The sequence below is a fragment of the Vigna umbellata genome, chromosome 3 (genome assembly GCF_029865625.1).
Source record: "Vigna umbellata cultivar VRB3 chromosome 3, Vumbellata_1.0, whole genome shotgun sequence".
NCBI lineage: Eukaryota > Viridiplantae > Streptophyta > Magnoliopsida > Fabales > Fabaceae > Vigna > Vigna umbellata.
The window spans coordinates 48,691,507-48,708,222 of record NC_142167.1 but is presented as its reverse complement, the minus strand read 5'-3'; the positions used below and the strand labels follow the sequence as shown (position 1 = coordinate 48,708,222).

Sequence of the window (16,716 nt, the reverse complement as noted above, 5' to 3'; positions counted from 1 at the left end):
ACACCACAAGAGATCGCTTGTCATGTAGAAAGCTATCAGGTTAATGAACATCCTCAAATGTTCATTCAAGTTACTTGATCCGTCATATTTTTCAAAGGTTGAGGCCTCCATTGCTCAGACATAAGCGTCTCATTGATAACTAGAGCAAATGGTAGTTGATTAGATATATGGATTGTGTGTACCAAAGGAGCTCCCTTGCTCATTCCTCTGCTTCCATGAAGACCCTTATTATACAATAACAATTTATTATACTTGTTGGTATATTTTAGGTGTTATATAAACACGCAAACAAGACTCATAATTTTAAAATGGTGTTCCAACCCAACTTTTTTGGATGGACTCGGGTCATCGAACCCTTTTTATAATATTCCTAATTATATTCTATTATGCATTATGTTAAGATTAAAATTGGATTGTCTTTCATTCCTTATCCAGTCAACAACATTAGAAATAATTATATAGTCAATATTGAAATTACAAGAAAAGAAGAATACAACATTATTGAATTAAAGAAACTACATGCAAGAAGGGGAAAAGTCTTCAATCCTAAAAAGAAGGCTTCATGCATAAAATACTTCTTATTTTTGTTGTTTTTAAATATTTTATGATTTTATTTAATGAACTTTCTTTTCTTGTCAGCAATTTTCCTCGCTTGAATCTAAAAGAAGCATTAATATCCAGTGATGGAAAAAATACTATCGAATGGATTTCTCGTTGCAACGGTGCTTGCTTGGTCACGTGTGCAAGACTAGGACAAAAAGCTCAATTTATTATGCATATCAACGTCAAGTTCACCAATAAGTCACAGCACTCACTCACAGAGTAATCATAGCCAAAACTCCCACCGTTTTTGTACAGTAATTAGGATTTTCTAATTTAGATTCTTTCTCAGTTCTGGCTCACTCACTCCCAACCTTGTTTCAACCACAAGCAAAGCAAGAAAGAGTTATTAAAGGTCCAAAACTTAGCCACTGAATTTATCACACCCTATCACTCACGGCACAAAAAACACCTTGTTTCCTTACAATCTTCGTTCTCATTCGATCTAATTTCTTTAGATTGCTCCATTATTATTACATCATTACGCAGTCTTCTTCCTTTCCCATTTGACAGACACAATGTCTCTCTTTCTCACTCTCGCACTCTTGAGCACAATCTTCGGCACCACCACTTCATTTTCATTCCCATATGGTACGCGTCTTCCACACACAGACAAAAGCACTCTTAACAGTTCATTTCTTTTATTTAATATATTTAATATTTGATATTGAAAGGTTTGTCGTATCACATCGACTGTGGAAGTCCGACGAACACCACGGATCCGTTCAACACCACGTGGCTGTCGGACCGGTACTTCAGTGGTGGCGCCACCGGGATCGTGTCGGAGCCGCTTAACTTCCACCATGCGCACGAGAAGACTCTCCGCTTCTTCCCAATCTCCTCCGGCAAGAAGAACTGCTACGCCATCCCTTCCCTCCCTCCCTCCCGCTACCTCCTCCGCACATTCGTCGTCTACGACAACTACGACGGCAGGTCCCACCCTCCCTCCTTCGACGTCGCCGTCGCCTCCACTGTCGTATTCTCCTGGCGCTCCCCGTGGCCCCCGTCCCTCGCCCGCGATGGCGCCTACGCCGACCTCTTCGCTACAATCCTCTCCTCAGAAGCCCTAATTTGCTTCTACAGCCTCGCCACGGACCCGCCTGTGATCTCCTCCATTGAGCTCTTCGCAGCCGATCTGGCCTCCTACGACGCCGCCGCAATCGCCGACAACGGCACTGTGCTTGTCAACTACGGGAGACTCTCCTGCGGCTCCGACCAGTGGGGGCCGGGCTTCTCCAACGACTCCGACCTGTTCGGCCGCTCCTGGCAGTCCGATTTGGTATTCCGAACAGGCCAGAGTAAAATCGTAGCCGTATCGACGCGGAACAGCATAAGTGGGGCTGAGGAAAAGCCGAATTACTTCCCGGAGAAACTTTACCAGACGGCGGTGATGACGGCGACGACAGCAGAGGAGAGAGGCGGGGTTTTGGAGTACGAGTTGAGAGTGGACGCAAAGCTTGATTACTTGGTCTGGCTGCATTTCGCTGAGATTGAAGGCCGGGTGAGAAGGGTTGGGGGGAGGGTGTTTGATGTGTACATAAACGGTGATAATTTGACCAGGGTTGATATATACAAGCAAGTTGGGGGTTTTGCGGCGTTTACTTGGCATCACACGGTGAAAAACTTGAGTAGCAGCGTCTTGAGCGTGAAGCTAGTGGGTGTGGTGGGTGCGCCTTTGATCTGTGGGATTGAGAATTACGCTCTGGTGCCTAGTGATCCTTCAACTGTTCCTCAACAAGGTGAGTGGGCGGGTGTGTTTTTCGACTTTTTTTTCCCGGGAATTGAGGGATTGAGAAGTATGATTTTGGTTAATTTAAATTCTGTATGATTTTGGAAATTTGATGCATAGAAGGGATCGGGTTTTGTTTTCTTGATTTGGGGAGGATTTTCTGTTTTTAATTCATATTTTCACGGATGCAAATTGGGAAACTTTGATGACCGTATGGAAATTGACTTCGGATTCATCCATCGCGTTTTCGCTAATAATTTTGTGGGGAATTGATGTCATAAGGTAGTGTTATTGGAAATTTAGTTCGGGTGTTATGATTTACTAATTTTGTGAAATATGCTAACCGATTATTTAGGTGGTTGGTGTGGGCAATTTTTTTCTATAAAAATTATGTGGCGATTATTTTGGTGGATTTTTATTTTGGTAATGATTTTTATTTACATCAATGTGCAAGGAGGGACTTGGTCAAAATTTTGTTGACTGGAGAGCAGCCACAAAAGAATTATGGTCACTGAATTACCTTTTCTTTCTTTTTCTATGTTTGGGTGCAGTGGTTGCCATGAAAGCATTGAAAGATTCACTTCGGGTGCCTGAAAGAATGGGTTGGAATGGTGATCCTTGTGCTCCTACTAATTGGGATGCTTGGGAGGGAGTTACCTGCCGTATGAGTAAAGATAATACTGCTTTGGTGATAAGTCAAATGTATGCATTGCTTCCTATTCTCGAAAGTTATTGAGCTTCAAATTGGTTTTTGGAAAGAAGATTATTGCTACGTCTTACTAAAAAAGCCTCTTAATAATTGACATTTGAAACTTTATGCGTAAGGTTAGTAGTTTTTTGGTCGGTTAGGTTTCATATGCTAAGCGAACTGACTACTGAGGGTGGGTGAGTCTAAACTGCTCATGATATGTTGTGGCCATATCATTATATCAGAAAGCTTTTTATAATTCACCAAACTAAGAAAAAGAAATAAAAAAAGGCTTCTTATAATTCACCAAACAATAGGAAAAAGAAATAAATAAAGTCTTATTCCTTTTTTGTACAATAAAAAAGTATTTCTCCCTCCTCTTAATTATTCTGCGGATCACCTTTTGGAGCTTATTAGTACTCTTTACCCTAAATAGCTTGGTAGGTAGGGTATTATGGGTTCAACTCATGCTCTCTGAAACTAGAAAAAGAAAAATAAAATGGTGGAAGTTACAACTTGTTTTTTGCTCAGACAATAGTTCTTCAATCATTTATGATTTAGTTCTTCTCCTACATTTTTTATTTTATCCTTGTTTCAATCTTGATTTCAGTGATTTGGGCAGTCAAGGCTTGAAAGGGTTCATAAGTGGCCAGATTAGTCTTTTGACAGATTTGGTAAGCCTGTAAGTATCAGCAGCCAAATGTTTATATATACTAGTTTTCTTTCACATCATGCGGTTAAATTGATATGAGGTGCCCTGGTTGTCATGTTATAAAATAGGCATAGTTTCCAGTCATTATTATGTTCTCATTATATTTTGTTTAGCTCATATATTTGTTTTTTCTATCAGAACCAAGGATGTTGACCCAAGAGTCTATGTAAACTTACTGTTTACAAAGATTCAAAAAACTCAGCTTAAAGTCATAAAAGATAACTGCTGCAAAAATAATATTTTTGTAAAAGTGTCAAGTGTTGTTCTTCTAGTAAGTATTCCAAAATCAACAACACCTTAGTCGTAATCCTTTCACCTTTGACGTCTTACACCGGGCACTCCTCCTGCACTTCTAACATGAAATGACAAGAATTAATAGAAACATTATCACAAAAATCAAAAGAACAGAACTCAAATAGAACTTAATCAGACATCCTTAGGAAATGAAAAACAACAAACAGAATTGTGCTTTAATTACTCACCAATCCAGTAAAACAAGCACAGTATAATGTCAGTTTGGAAAATACATAAAACACATTAACACAATAGAATACCGGAAAACTTGAGCATAAACAATACATGAAACAACAGAATACATGGAACCTGAGCAGGAATAAAACACGTACTAAACTTGGTTGTATTTGAAACTTGAATGCACAGAATAAAAAAGATTTGAGGAAATCATTGGATTGTGCATTTGGGTTGAAGAGTCATGACCTCGATTTAAAGCCGACAATGTGTTCCTTGATGAGCCACTTCCAGGATATACTGTATCACAATATGCAGAGAATGGATTTTTTGTTTCTTGAAAGATCTGCTGAGTTTTATTGGTAGCTAGCTGTGGCATAACTGTGAGGTTTCCATGTGTTTTTTCTTGAAACTGAATGATGTGCTGAAGGGGACAACTTAAACATGGTTTTAGGCAAATTGAGTGCAGAAATAAAATTTGATTCTCATAAGTCACTTTTCTAGCCGTCACTAAAGCACTTATGTACTGGTTTGGGACTAAAACAGGCTAGGAATAATATATGAAATGTAAATAACAAATTATTAGATAAAATCCAGTACATAGTTACTTGGACAACAACTTCTCCTTTCGTGAAACTCGAGATTGGAAGCAATAGGGATGACTACCTAGTTATCACAATGCAACTTCTGCTTAAATTCACAAAATTTCATCCTTGAAGGAGTTGTTAATCCCTAGAGCCATAGATCTATATTCAGCATGTGCCCTGAACAACAACACTTTATTTCTTATTGGTCTGTATCTCGGGCCCAAGCCGGAGTGTACTGTACCATTTATGTCCTCTTAGGCTCTTCACTTGCATAGCCATGCAACCTTTAGCCTAGGGGCTAGTGGTCTGTACCTCAGGCCCAAGCTGGAGTGTACTGTACCATTTACTATCCTTTTAGGCTCTTCACTTGCATTGCTCATGCAACTTTAAGCCTAGGGTACTAATGGTCTATACCTCAGGCCCAAGCCAGAAGTACTGTACCATTTGCTGTCCTCTTAGGCCATTCACATGCATTGCTCATGCAACTTTATGCCTAGAGCGCATCTCGAGCCCAGGTAGACATTTGCTACTCTTTGGACCCATGGTATCATTTAAATCGTCTAGGTGCCAAGATGACCGCATTAACTCGGAATTGACCCACTAACGTCACTACCTCCCATATGCATGATGCATAGAGTGGAGGTGGTTACTGTAGTGGCTGATCATGGGTTAGATAACTTCAGTTATAATACAAACAAGGAGGATGTAGACCTTTTATAAATGGGGGGATGGTTTCTCCTCTGGGGTAGATCAGACATCGGAGGGAGAGAGAGAATCAACTCTAACTTGAGTGTCTCCGGTCTAAGTTCCATTTAAGCTTAGACAGGAACACTTATGTTTGCAGGAGACAACATTCCCTCCAATGAATATACAATATCTTGTGGTGGATCTTCTGTTCGTGGGACAACCAACCAAATATGCATGATAGCATCCCATAATTTAAGTATGTCCTTTGTCCTTATACAACAATCCTTGTCCTAGAACCTTTTGTGTATGTGAATTACAACCTGGATCAATATGAGGATTTTGCATGAATAGACTAACAACTCCCACAACCTAAGAAATATTAGGCCTTGTAATACTGAGATGAATGAGTTTTCTCATCAACCTTAAATATCAGGTCCTGTAATATTGAGATGAATGAGTTTTCCCTTCAACCTCATTTATCTTTCTGGATCTGAAAAAGTTTGACCTTGGTCCATTGTCAACTGTTGATTTGGATCCATGAGACTATCAATAGACTTGCAATTTGCCAACACTGTTAATCTTGTCAATATACATCCTGTTAAACTAACTGCCATAAAACAACATAATTGGAAGTCTAATTTATGCCACAAAGGCATATCTTCATTTGGAACATGGTATCCTTTACCAAATGATCATGGCATCCCTGACCAAGGAACCACAACTCCACAATCATGGTCTAAGTAAATGGTTCTTCCAATTGAGTTTTTTCATGGTAGTAGGAGTAGCATTAAAAAGGTAGTAGAGATAGTAAAATCCATTGAAATGACAAAGAACCGCAAAGAGATTTGTGTGGAGAGGGTTAAAACGCTAAGCTTGAGGAAAGAGAGCCTTGACCAGCTACCCAAGTGTGTTGAACCAAGAAGTCAAAGGCTGAAATGTGTTTAAAAGACATTAGCAAGGCAAATGGTGGTGGTCTGGTGATATTCTGACATTGGGAAGGTGACACATGGGACACGTATATGATGAGGGCTAATGGAGATTGGCGTGTGGTGGTGCCTCACATAGCTTTTGGTCACTTGATCACTAGGGTTGGGTCACACTTCTCAATACACTCCTAGATTTGACTGTCAGAAAAAACGACATATGGTTGCCAAAGACAAGAAACAATGATGACCTAGCGATAGGGTTTTTGATAGCAACTTGAATTTTAATGATAAAAAATAGTTAGTTACTGTACTTCTTTATTGTAAATATATATATATATATATATATATATATATATATATATATATATATATATATATATATATATATAGACACACACATGCAAATACATGAAAGAGAAAGGAGCACATTACAAGGAAAAGGTATACCCTACAACACCCAAATCTACAAACTCTACTCGTGAATGTCTGCAATAGGTAGAGTTCAGTACACTAAAATCTACAAACTCCACCTTGGACTATCACATCTTTCACCTAGAATTACTACTAGCAATCCATGTTCAACAAATGCAAATAATGCATGTACTTGCTCTTGAGAATTGGCTTCATGAAGACATTTGCTGGATTCTCCTTGGGAACGATCTTTTTCACTTCAATTCTCTTATGAATATTAAAGAAGTGATATTTGGCGTTGGTATGCTTTGTCCTACCGTGCTGAATAGGATCCTTGGCCAAACAAATTGCACTCAAAACACCCATTAGATCCTTCAACCAAATGTCATCCTTAGTAACTTTTGCTAATGCAATATACTTTGCTTTAATGATAGACAAGGCTGGTTGGAAAGTAGTTTTCCAACTAACTAACGATTGCCAATATTGAATGTGTAGTCCGTGACTGACTGGCATCCAAGTCTATTGTATAGTCATAGCTTGAGAATCTTGCTACAGTACATTGTGAACCACCCTTAAAGATAATTTCAATGTCCTCAGTTCCCTTCAAGTATCGTATAATCCACTTCATAGATTGCCAATGCTTTTTCCTTTGGGTGCTCAGGTCTACTTACCACACTAGATGCATGAATAAGGTTTGGTTTAGTGTATATTATCACATACGTCGAACTTTCCACTTCAGTATTATAAAAAACACATGACATGTATTGCTTGTCCTCATTATTGAGTACAATGGAGTTCAGAAAGATGTATGCCATGTGTGCGAATTATTTTCTTATGACTTTAACACCTTCCATTCTATAATGTCTGAGCAACTCTTGAATGTACTGCCTTTGACACATAAAGTACTTCTTTTGGGCTCAATCCTCTTGATAACCATCTTAAAATCTTCACAATTGTGTCCATATCTTTCATTTCAGATTCACTACCAATTAGTGATTTCAACCTTTTGATCTCATCCTTTTCACGAAATGCTATCAATATGCTGTCTACATACAACAGGTAGACAACCTCACCATTCTTCACCTTCTATAATTGACATATGGATTATAAGGACTTTCATTGTGCCCTTGAGAGAAGAGCACATCAAGGTTCTAATACCATTGTCTAGGAAATGTCTAGGAGATTATTTCAGCCAATACAGAAACCTCTTCAGTTTACACACCTACTCCTCCTAACCTGCTTCCTCAAAACCCTTTGGCTAACACATTAGAATGCCTTCCTCCAGTTGGCCATGGAGGAAGGCTGTCTTCACATGGAGTTGTTGGAGTTCTATTTCTTGACTTGCTACTAGAATAAGCAAGACCGTGAGGGATGCTTATTTGACTACCAAAGAGAAAATCTAATTGCAAATGGGTACCTGAAGTTGTAAACGGGTACGATACTATGACAGATTCTGCCAAGAAAGAACTTTAACAGTGAGTGCAATCTATTTGGCTACCTAAAGTTGTAAATGGGTACAATATTTATGAGGTTCACTTGCTAGTTTGACAACCATCACTTTGACTGTATGAATTAATATATTTTTTCAAATATGATCAGCTTTAGTGCTTTCAACTAAACTTGTTTTCTTTGCGTGGCTTCAGTCTTTATATTATGATATGACACATTAGGTTGATGCAATAATGATAAAATGGAAACTATTCTTAATTTTTGCTGTTCTTAACCTCCAATAAATTCCTTTGATAGTTTTGGGCTAGCCTTGTTGTACAAGCATCATCTTGGCTAGAAATTTTGCATTTGGATCTGCTCATATACTTTTGTAGTAGATTGGATTTAATTAAGTTTATGTTTTTAGTATGCGTTTTCCTAGAAAAATTTAGTCATGTTTTTGTTTGTTTCAATCATCAGGTAACATCTCTTCAATTTTACAGGAATTTGAGTTCTAATTTGTTGACGGGTGAAATACCTTCTGGACTAGGTCAAAAATCCCTGATACACCTGTAAGCTTTGAGTTTTTGTTTTGTACAAGTGATGCATAATACTTTAAAGTTCCCATTTACATTTCTATTATTTCTATAAGATATAACATATTACTGAAATAATAGAAATAATGATTTAATACTTCTATAAGATATATATTATTGAAATACAAGAAAAAAAAGTTATTTAATCACGTTTTTGCATTTAAAATATTTTCTTTTCATGTCGATTCATATGATATTTTTCAGCAATTAGTGTATGTCAAGAGAAACTTTCACGTGTATTCTTATTATTAATTATGAAAAAGTAATTCAATGCAATTATTTAATGATCTTTGGACAAATTAAAAAATATATTTGATTTGAAAAATGTGTACTTCAGAGTATTTTTCTGAAAGTAAGAAAAGTAGAGAAAAATAAAATTCATGGAAATGTATAAGAGAAATTTATATAATATATGATGGTTATAGTAATAGAAAATAGAAGTGGGATTTTTTTATTTCTTTTATTTCTATTTTCATAAATAGGATTCAATATTAAGATTACTTGATAAAAGGAGAGATGATCTATGCGTAGGAGAGAGACGGGATTATTTGTTTCTTGAATGTACTTAAGAGTATTTTTCTGGAAGTAGGAAAAGTGGAACAAAATATTTTTTTTATAGAAATGTAAAGTGGAAATATGTGGTGGTTCCAGTAATAGAAAATAGAAGTGAGTATTGTCTTTTTTATTTCATTTCATAAATAAGATTCAAGAGTAAGATTATTTGATGAAAGGAGAGTAGCATGTTTGAGGATCTGTGTAGGAGAGAAAAAGGGCATTATTTGTTTCTTGAATGTGTTTTTAAGTAATAAGATTTTGACTTGCATATGTTTTTAGTATCTCAAAATTTGAGTATGTTTTTGTCCCCTAAATTTAAATTTTCTTTCTTAGTCCCTGTAATTGGAAAAAAGGTGTCTTATTAGTGACTTTGTCGCAACTATTATTAAAACTCTTGCTTATATGGCTGAAAATTACAAGTTGTTTCATGATAACCTATTTCAATCTTTTATTCTTATTATCAAACACCTTATTACTTTTCCTTTTGAAGAAGTATTCATTCTCACAATGTTTGGACATAGGTACTAAAATAAGCTTTTTTTCATATTAAAGAAAAGATGAATTTTAAAATTGAAGAGCCGAAATCAAAATTTTCTCAAATGATGGACTTAGAGAAATTTATGGAATTGAAAGGAAAAACTACTTCGTAAATCCAGGAGCAATTAATGGTGTACAATTTTTTTGTTGAAAGAAGTGTTTTTTTGATTCACATGTTTATCTATTTAAAAATAGGTTTAATCCTTTTCGACATCCCTATTTATGTACGAATGTCTCAGATGGGTCCTCGTTTTTTAAAGTGTATCAAAATGGTCCTTAATTTTGAAAATTGATATCAATTGAGTCCTTTCTGTTAAGTTGGCTGGACGGCGTTAAAAAAATTGATGAGTGGATGCTGAGATGACGAACGAACGCTCGTCCACCAGCGAACGAACGCTCGTCCACCAGCGAACGAACGCTCGTCCACCAGAGAACGAACGCTCGTCGACCTCTTACTGCTGGACGACCGTTCGTTCCACACTGGACGACCGTTCGTTCGGTGGTCGACGAGCGTTCGTTCGCTGGTGGACGAGCGTTCGTTCGCTGGTGGACGAGCGTTCGTTCGTCATCTTAGCATCCACTCATCAATTTTTTTAACGCCGTCCAGCCAACTTAACGGAAAGGACTCAATTGATATCAATTTTCAAAATTAAGGACCATTTTGATACACTTTAGAAAACGAGGACCCATCTGAGACATTCGTACATAAATAGGGATGTCGAAAAGGATTAAACCTTAAAAATATGTAATGTTTGTTTATCTAATACATTCATTGTTTTTTTTTCTTTCGAAAAATACTATAGGGACTTGTCAAACAATCAGTTAACGGGCTCAATACCTGATAGTATAGGAGCCTCTTCAAGTCTACAGCTCGTGTAAGTATCTACTGCCTTCAGGACACACAAGGATAATATATTGTTGACTGAAATCATAAACATAAATACTTCCTCAAAGAAATAAGGTTACTGATACATGCTCGTCATGTGTTGTGTCGTGTGTATCACAGCAACTTTCTTAACAAACTCTAGTGAAGTCTCCAAATTCAAGAGAGAGAGATCTTTCATTATTTAGAGCACGCTTTGTAAATTGTTAGGTTTCTTGGGAACAAGAAACTGGATTTTCAGATTCAGTAAAGAAATAAGCACTCAAATCTTATTGCACAACGTAAGCGTAAGATAATACTTTAATTAAAGAAAACATAATACAGAAAACATCCAACAGCTTCCAAGGGGAAGAAATTCCCTTCAACACAGGTTCTGAATAAACTACTCAACCCCCTTTTTCAGACAAGTTTCCCCTCTAAAAAGATAACCCATCTTAGGCATCATAACCGTCTCCTAACTGCTCCAATTAACCCCTCTTAACTGTCCAACCACCTCTCTCCTTACTTCTAACTTCTATGTGTTATTTTTGTCAAAATGCCCCTTTTTATTTTTGCCAAACTGTCTAATACATTACATATCCTATCAGAAATTGTTCCCTTCTAGTCTTCTATTACCAAGAACTCAGTTAATATGATTGAGTGGACATAATCGTCTACGATTAATGTTTCATTCTTAGTATATCTTAATTCCCTTCAGTTTCTAACTGCCTAACTAACTGTCCTCTTCTTGTGTGGACATTTAGTATCCTTCTCTTTTGATCCCAACACAAATACATCAGGCTTGATTACTTTTTGTAAGAGAAAAAGTTATGCGCATCTTATTATTTTTCATTGAAGATACTATTTTTCTTCTCTGTTAAGTGGTTTCGCATTGTAGAAAAGAAATGGTAGATAACACTTGACCTCTAGTGAGTCTTAAGCAGTTGTCCCTTCTACCCAACTGGCAATTTTTTCTTACTTGATTCATTTTTCTAATCCATTCTTTTGAGTAACTGTCAGGCTATTGAATGGTAACTTATTGGAAGGACAAGTACCAGAGCAACTTTATTCGATTGGTGTGCATGGTGGAGCTATAGAGTATGTCAATTTAATCCAATACTTTTATTCTTTAATCTTCTGGATAATGTGTTCAGATTGAAATAACTTCCATACTTGATTATCTATAACGTCATGTTTGTGTGTTTACTTATTTAAAATAAGCTGCTCGCAAAATCACATCCATATAGGCGTATCATGCGTCTATCATCTGCATTTAATACCAAAATTAACTGATGACATATCTTTATGTAAAGTTTCCTGCTCTGTTACTTTCATTTGTTCTGCTTGTATTTTACAATAAGGATATCTAAATTGAGTTTTTTATGTAAGCTGAAGTAATTTTAATGATCTCTGAAATCCTTAACTGTGTTTTACCTTCAATCTTTAAAGGACGAGTTGTCAATGATTTTGTTTTACCGAATAGTGAAAGTACATATATGAAGCCAATTTATACATGGATGCTCCTGCTAAGATTTTTTTTTTCTACTGGATAATTTGTCAGCATTAGTTGTTGCCTAAGTTTCTTGGGATTTAATAGGTACTAATGTAGTATATCACCAAAAGATTGTGTTCCATTGTCCACTTATTAAAGCTGAATTAAATTGTAGTTATGTAATTCAGTCGTAAATAATTTCTGACACCTTCAATTTGATTTGTTTTTCCTCAGTCTCTCTGGAAACAAAGGTTTGTGTGGTGTACCATCTCTGCCAGCTTGTCCTATGTTTTGGGAAAACGGAAAATTATCTACTCCGGGTAAAATTGCAATAGGCGTGTCCTGTTCTTTTGTTTTCTGTGCGATACTGCTGCTGGCCTATATTTTCATCAGGAGGAGAAGGAATGACTATGACTTTGCTCTACCTCATGAATTAACATGTAAGTATGATTTCATTTTTATTTTCTTCAGTTTGAAGCCAACTAGTACGGCAGTGATTACTCTACAGATGTGGTTTCTTCTATATTATGTTACACAACATAATTTTTCTTTATTTACTGAGGCTTTTATCACAAACATTGAAAATTTTAACTATTTTTGGAATGATGGCAGAATTAATTCATTGATAGTTAAAAGTTAAAACTACTTATATAGTCAGCAAGCAAAGTTAAATCCTATTAAGAAAGTAGGATTGTTTTAGTCAAAATTAGAGTATGCAAAAAGCGTCACCATATTACATATGAACCCAACTATGTTGACATTGTATAATATTAATCATTTGTGGTATACCTAAATAGCATAAAAGTAAAGAAAAGAAAGGTTTAATCCTTTTCGACATCCCTATTTATGTACGAATGTCTCAATTGGGTCCTCGTTTTCTAAAGTATCAAAATGGTCCTTAATTTTGAAAATTGATATCATTGAGTCCTTTCCGTTAAGTTGGCTGGACGGCGTTAAAAAAATTGATGAGTGGATGCTGAGATGACGAACGAACGCTCGTCCACCAGCGAACGAATGCTCGTCCATCAGTGAACGAACGCTCGTCGATCACCGAACGAACGGTCGTCCAGTGTGGAACGAACGGTCGTCCAGCAGTAAGAGGTCGACGAGCGTTCGTTCTCTGGTGGACGAGCGTTCGTTCGCTGGTGGACGAGCGTTCGTTAGCTGGTGGACGAGCGTTCGTTCGTCATCTCAGCATCTACTCATCAATTTTTTTAACGCCGTCCAGCCAACTTAACGGAAAGGACTCAATTGATATCAATTTTCAAAATTAGGGACCATTTTGATACACTTTAAAAAACGAGGACCCAATTGAGACATTCGTACATAAATAGGGATGTCGAAAAGGATTAAACCGAAAAGAAATATAGAAAAGTAGGGGGACCATATTAAAATCTACTAAAGATACAAACAAACCTGTAGTAAGATGGCACCTGTTCGTTTATTTATAGATTTGGTGGTTTTTCAACAATGGCCTCTTTATCAACTAGATGTGAAAAATGCATTTGTGAACAGAGATTTGTAAGAAGATATTTATATGGGAGTAATTTCTAGGATTTGTTGCTGAGGAGGAGTTTTCTAGGTTGGTATGTCGTTTTCGCAAATCCTTATATGGCCTAAAATAGTGTCCTAGGGTTTGGTTTGGAAAATTGAGTAAGTTGTTCAACAATTTGGTATGACTTGGTGTGAGGTAAATCATTTAGTCTTTTATCATTACTCAAGTGTTGGATGTATCTACTTGATAGATAGTATATGTTGATGACATCGTTCTTACAAGTAATGGCAATCAGGACATCTCTAAGATGAAACAACATCTTTGCAATCATTCTCAAACCAAAGAACTTGACAAACTCAGATATTTCTTAGGTATTGAGGTGACACAATCTAATGATGGTATTATTAAATCTCTAAGAGAGTATGCATTAGATATTTTGAAAGAAACTAGGTTGATGAATTCAAAATCCATTGACACATTCATAACAGGGGAGCCTATGTTAGACCCCAAAGACTATAGAGGACTAGTTGGAAAGTTTGATTATGTTGCAGTTACTCGTTCTAACATTTTCTTTCCGTTAGTATGGTAAGTTAATTTCTTAATTTCCTGTGTGAAGATCATTGAAATGCAGTTATCAATATATTAGTATTTTAAAAGATCTCTTGGAAAAGGATTTATGTATTACATTGAAACGGAAACGTGTTAAATATGTAAACAACTCAAATCACGTAAACAGATTTCACTACTTGCCAACAAAACGTGCTCTATTCACTGTCAAATCATTAGAAATGTCTGTTACTTTCAACAGGTTGGACGGCTTTACTAGCTATTCTTCTGGTTTCTAGTCGTTTTAGTTTTTTTGCCCATATGTTCCATCTTTTAACTTTGCTTATGTTGGGAGCGAATAATCAACTTAAGGAGAAGGGATTTAAGTCCATCTTTTGCAGTGGCCTTGTCCATATTTCTATTCTCATATGTCTATGGCTCTATCGTCAGTTCTCTTCTGGAAATTTTTATCTAAATTGCCTTTATAATTAATTTAATTAATAAAGATGAAAGGGATATTTATATTCTAGACAGGAACTACTTAAATAGAAGTGACAATAAACCTTTAGGAGCGTTAATAAACACATCCTGTCTTTAAATCTAAAATGTTAAGTAAGGAATCGTTTAAATTCCTTTAAATGACTAGAAATGTTGCGTTAAAATAATCTCGAATATGTTTGATGCTGAAATCCTCTGCTAACTGCTTACTATTTTGTGGTTTCTCTTGCAGCATTAGCAGCCAAGAGAAACCGATATCAGAGGCAGAAATCCTTGATGGTTCTTGAGATGGAGAGTCAACACGCCAAGGGACCACCTTCACATTTTACAACACAATAACATTTATCTTAATGGAAATGGAATCTTGATTGTCGTAGCTTTCGGCCAAACATACAAAGACACAGCTTCAGAAAGGGTTTGAATGTGTTGCAGCATTATGCCTTGCCATGATGTGAACAACATTGCGGCTTTAGGAAAGAAATGGCTTTTCTCGTACAACTTTCTTTGTCTCTTCAAGGTTTCTGGAAGCTACTTATTGTACGATGCATGCTCCCTCTGTCACATTGTTTCTTGACCCATAAAAGAAATATATACCCTGTAGTGTCAATACGTAGCCCGCGGCTTTTGCTGAATGTGATAGGTACAACCCATTAATGTATGAAATTTGAGCCACAAGTTAGTGTTGATTTTTTCTTGGCACATTGACTCTAGTTGATTCTTGTATACCGATCAATGCAGCAAAAGATAAGTGAATGATTTTACTGTACATTGCATTTCAAAGATTTTATTTAGCTAATACCCATAACTAAATTTCTTAGTCGCTCGCGGTAATGCTTTCTATTTTCTGTTCCACGTTCTGTAGTATAATTCTAAGACCTTTTGGGAATCGCTGCTTTAATTCAGAGGTTTGTAGTTTAGGGATGGACTGGACCAAATTCCTATATAAATTTCTTTTTATGATTCGGATGTTTGATAGAAAAGAAGGAAATGGAGAAAAACAAAGATAAGAAAATAGAATACAAGAAATAGGATGAAATTATATATTTAACTCGAGAAAAAAAGTGATTACATTTAGAATATTCATAAAAGATAAAAATGAATATTATTTTTCATTATTACTATTATATTATTTTTGTTGTTATTGTTTTTATTGGAATTTGGAGGGTGAATTTTTAGACATGTGGTGATATCATAAGTGGATGTTAAAGACAAAAAAGATATTCACGAAATGTTCTCATCAAAAGTTGCATCATCAAAAGTTGCATTGTAAAGTTAGTACAATCTACTTTTGATAATGTATTAAAAGAACATGTCGGCTTTAACAAGTAGACTTGAACTTATGGCCACTACCTATGAAAAAGGCTATGAAGATTTGAAGATCAAAAACAATCATCATCTAATAGATATTTCCTCATGAAGCCTATAAATAGAAGATCACTAGATGAGAAGATCAAGAGGATAGACACACAAATAACATAAAGAAAAAATCATCCTCGTGTAAGAACAACATTTTTTAAAATATACTCCGACCTATATAGAGTTAGAAGCTTACTTTTGTAAGAGAGGTGAAAAACCTACAAGGTCTACTAGATTGAGTTATATTGTAAACACATCCTCTTTGTGAGAGCTATCTTCTAGGACTTGTAAGCAATCTGATTGACTGCACATTCTAAAGAGAATTCAAACACTTGCTGATTAACTCAATTGAGTTAAACGCTAGCTAGGCAGCGTATCAAGTTGATACAGGGATTGTCTAGTGGAAACTAGGAGTGGGTGAAAGAATATTGAACAATCAGAAATGGGTGATACTCGGTTCTAGTCATTGTAATAAAGGTTACCAGGATTGACTAAGGAAATCAGGAGTGGTGCTAATATTCAATTAGTCAGTGTAACAAGTGT

At 36.2% G+C, this 16,716-nt stretch overlaps 1 protein-coding gene across 1 annotated transcript; it reads left to right on the top strand.

Annotated features, from left to right (window-relative positions):
* The first annotated feature begins 810 nt into the window (after positions 1 to 810).
* Positions 811 to 15,583, top strand: LOC124844044 (Di-glucose binding protein with Leucine-rich repeat domain-containing protein). Its single transcript, XM_047320896.2, has 9 exons — positions 811 to 1,191; positions 1,275 to 2,339; positions 2,881 to 3,031; positions 3,628 to 3,699; positions 8,740 to 8,808; positions 10,728 to 10,799; positions 11,807 to 11,884; positions 12,513 to 12,718; positions 15,050 to 15,583. The coding sequence occupies exons 1-9, from the start codon at positions 1,119 to 1,121 to the stop codon at positions 15,154 to 15,156; spliced, it is 1,893 nt and encodes a 630-aa protein (XP_047176852.2). The 5' UTR covers positions 811 to 1,118; the 3' UTR covers positions 15,157 to 15,583.
* Positions 15,584 to 16,716: the final 1,133 nt, after the last annotated feature.

Bases quoted from the DNA above. Each gene is read 5' to 3' on its own strand.
- LOC124844044 (XM_047320896.2), top strand. From the start codon at position 1,119: ATGTCTCTCTTTCTCACTCTCGCACTCTTGAGCACAATCTTCGGCACC. The intron at 1,192-1,274 runs GTACGCGTCTTC...TGATATTGAAAG, and splicing joins TTCATTTTCATTCCCATATG to GTTTGTCGTATCACATCGAC. The intron at 2,340-2,880 runs GTGAGTGGGCGG...GTTTGGGTGCAG, and splicing joins TTCAACTGTTCCTCAACAAG to TGGTTGCCATGAAAGCATTG.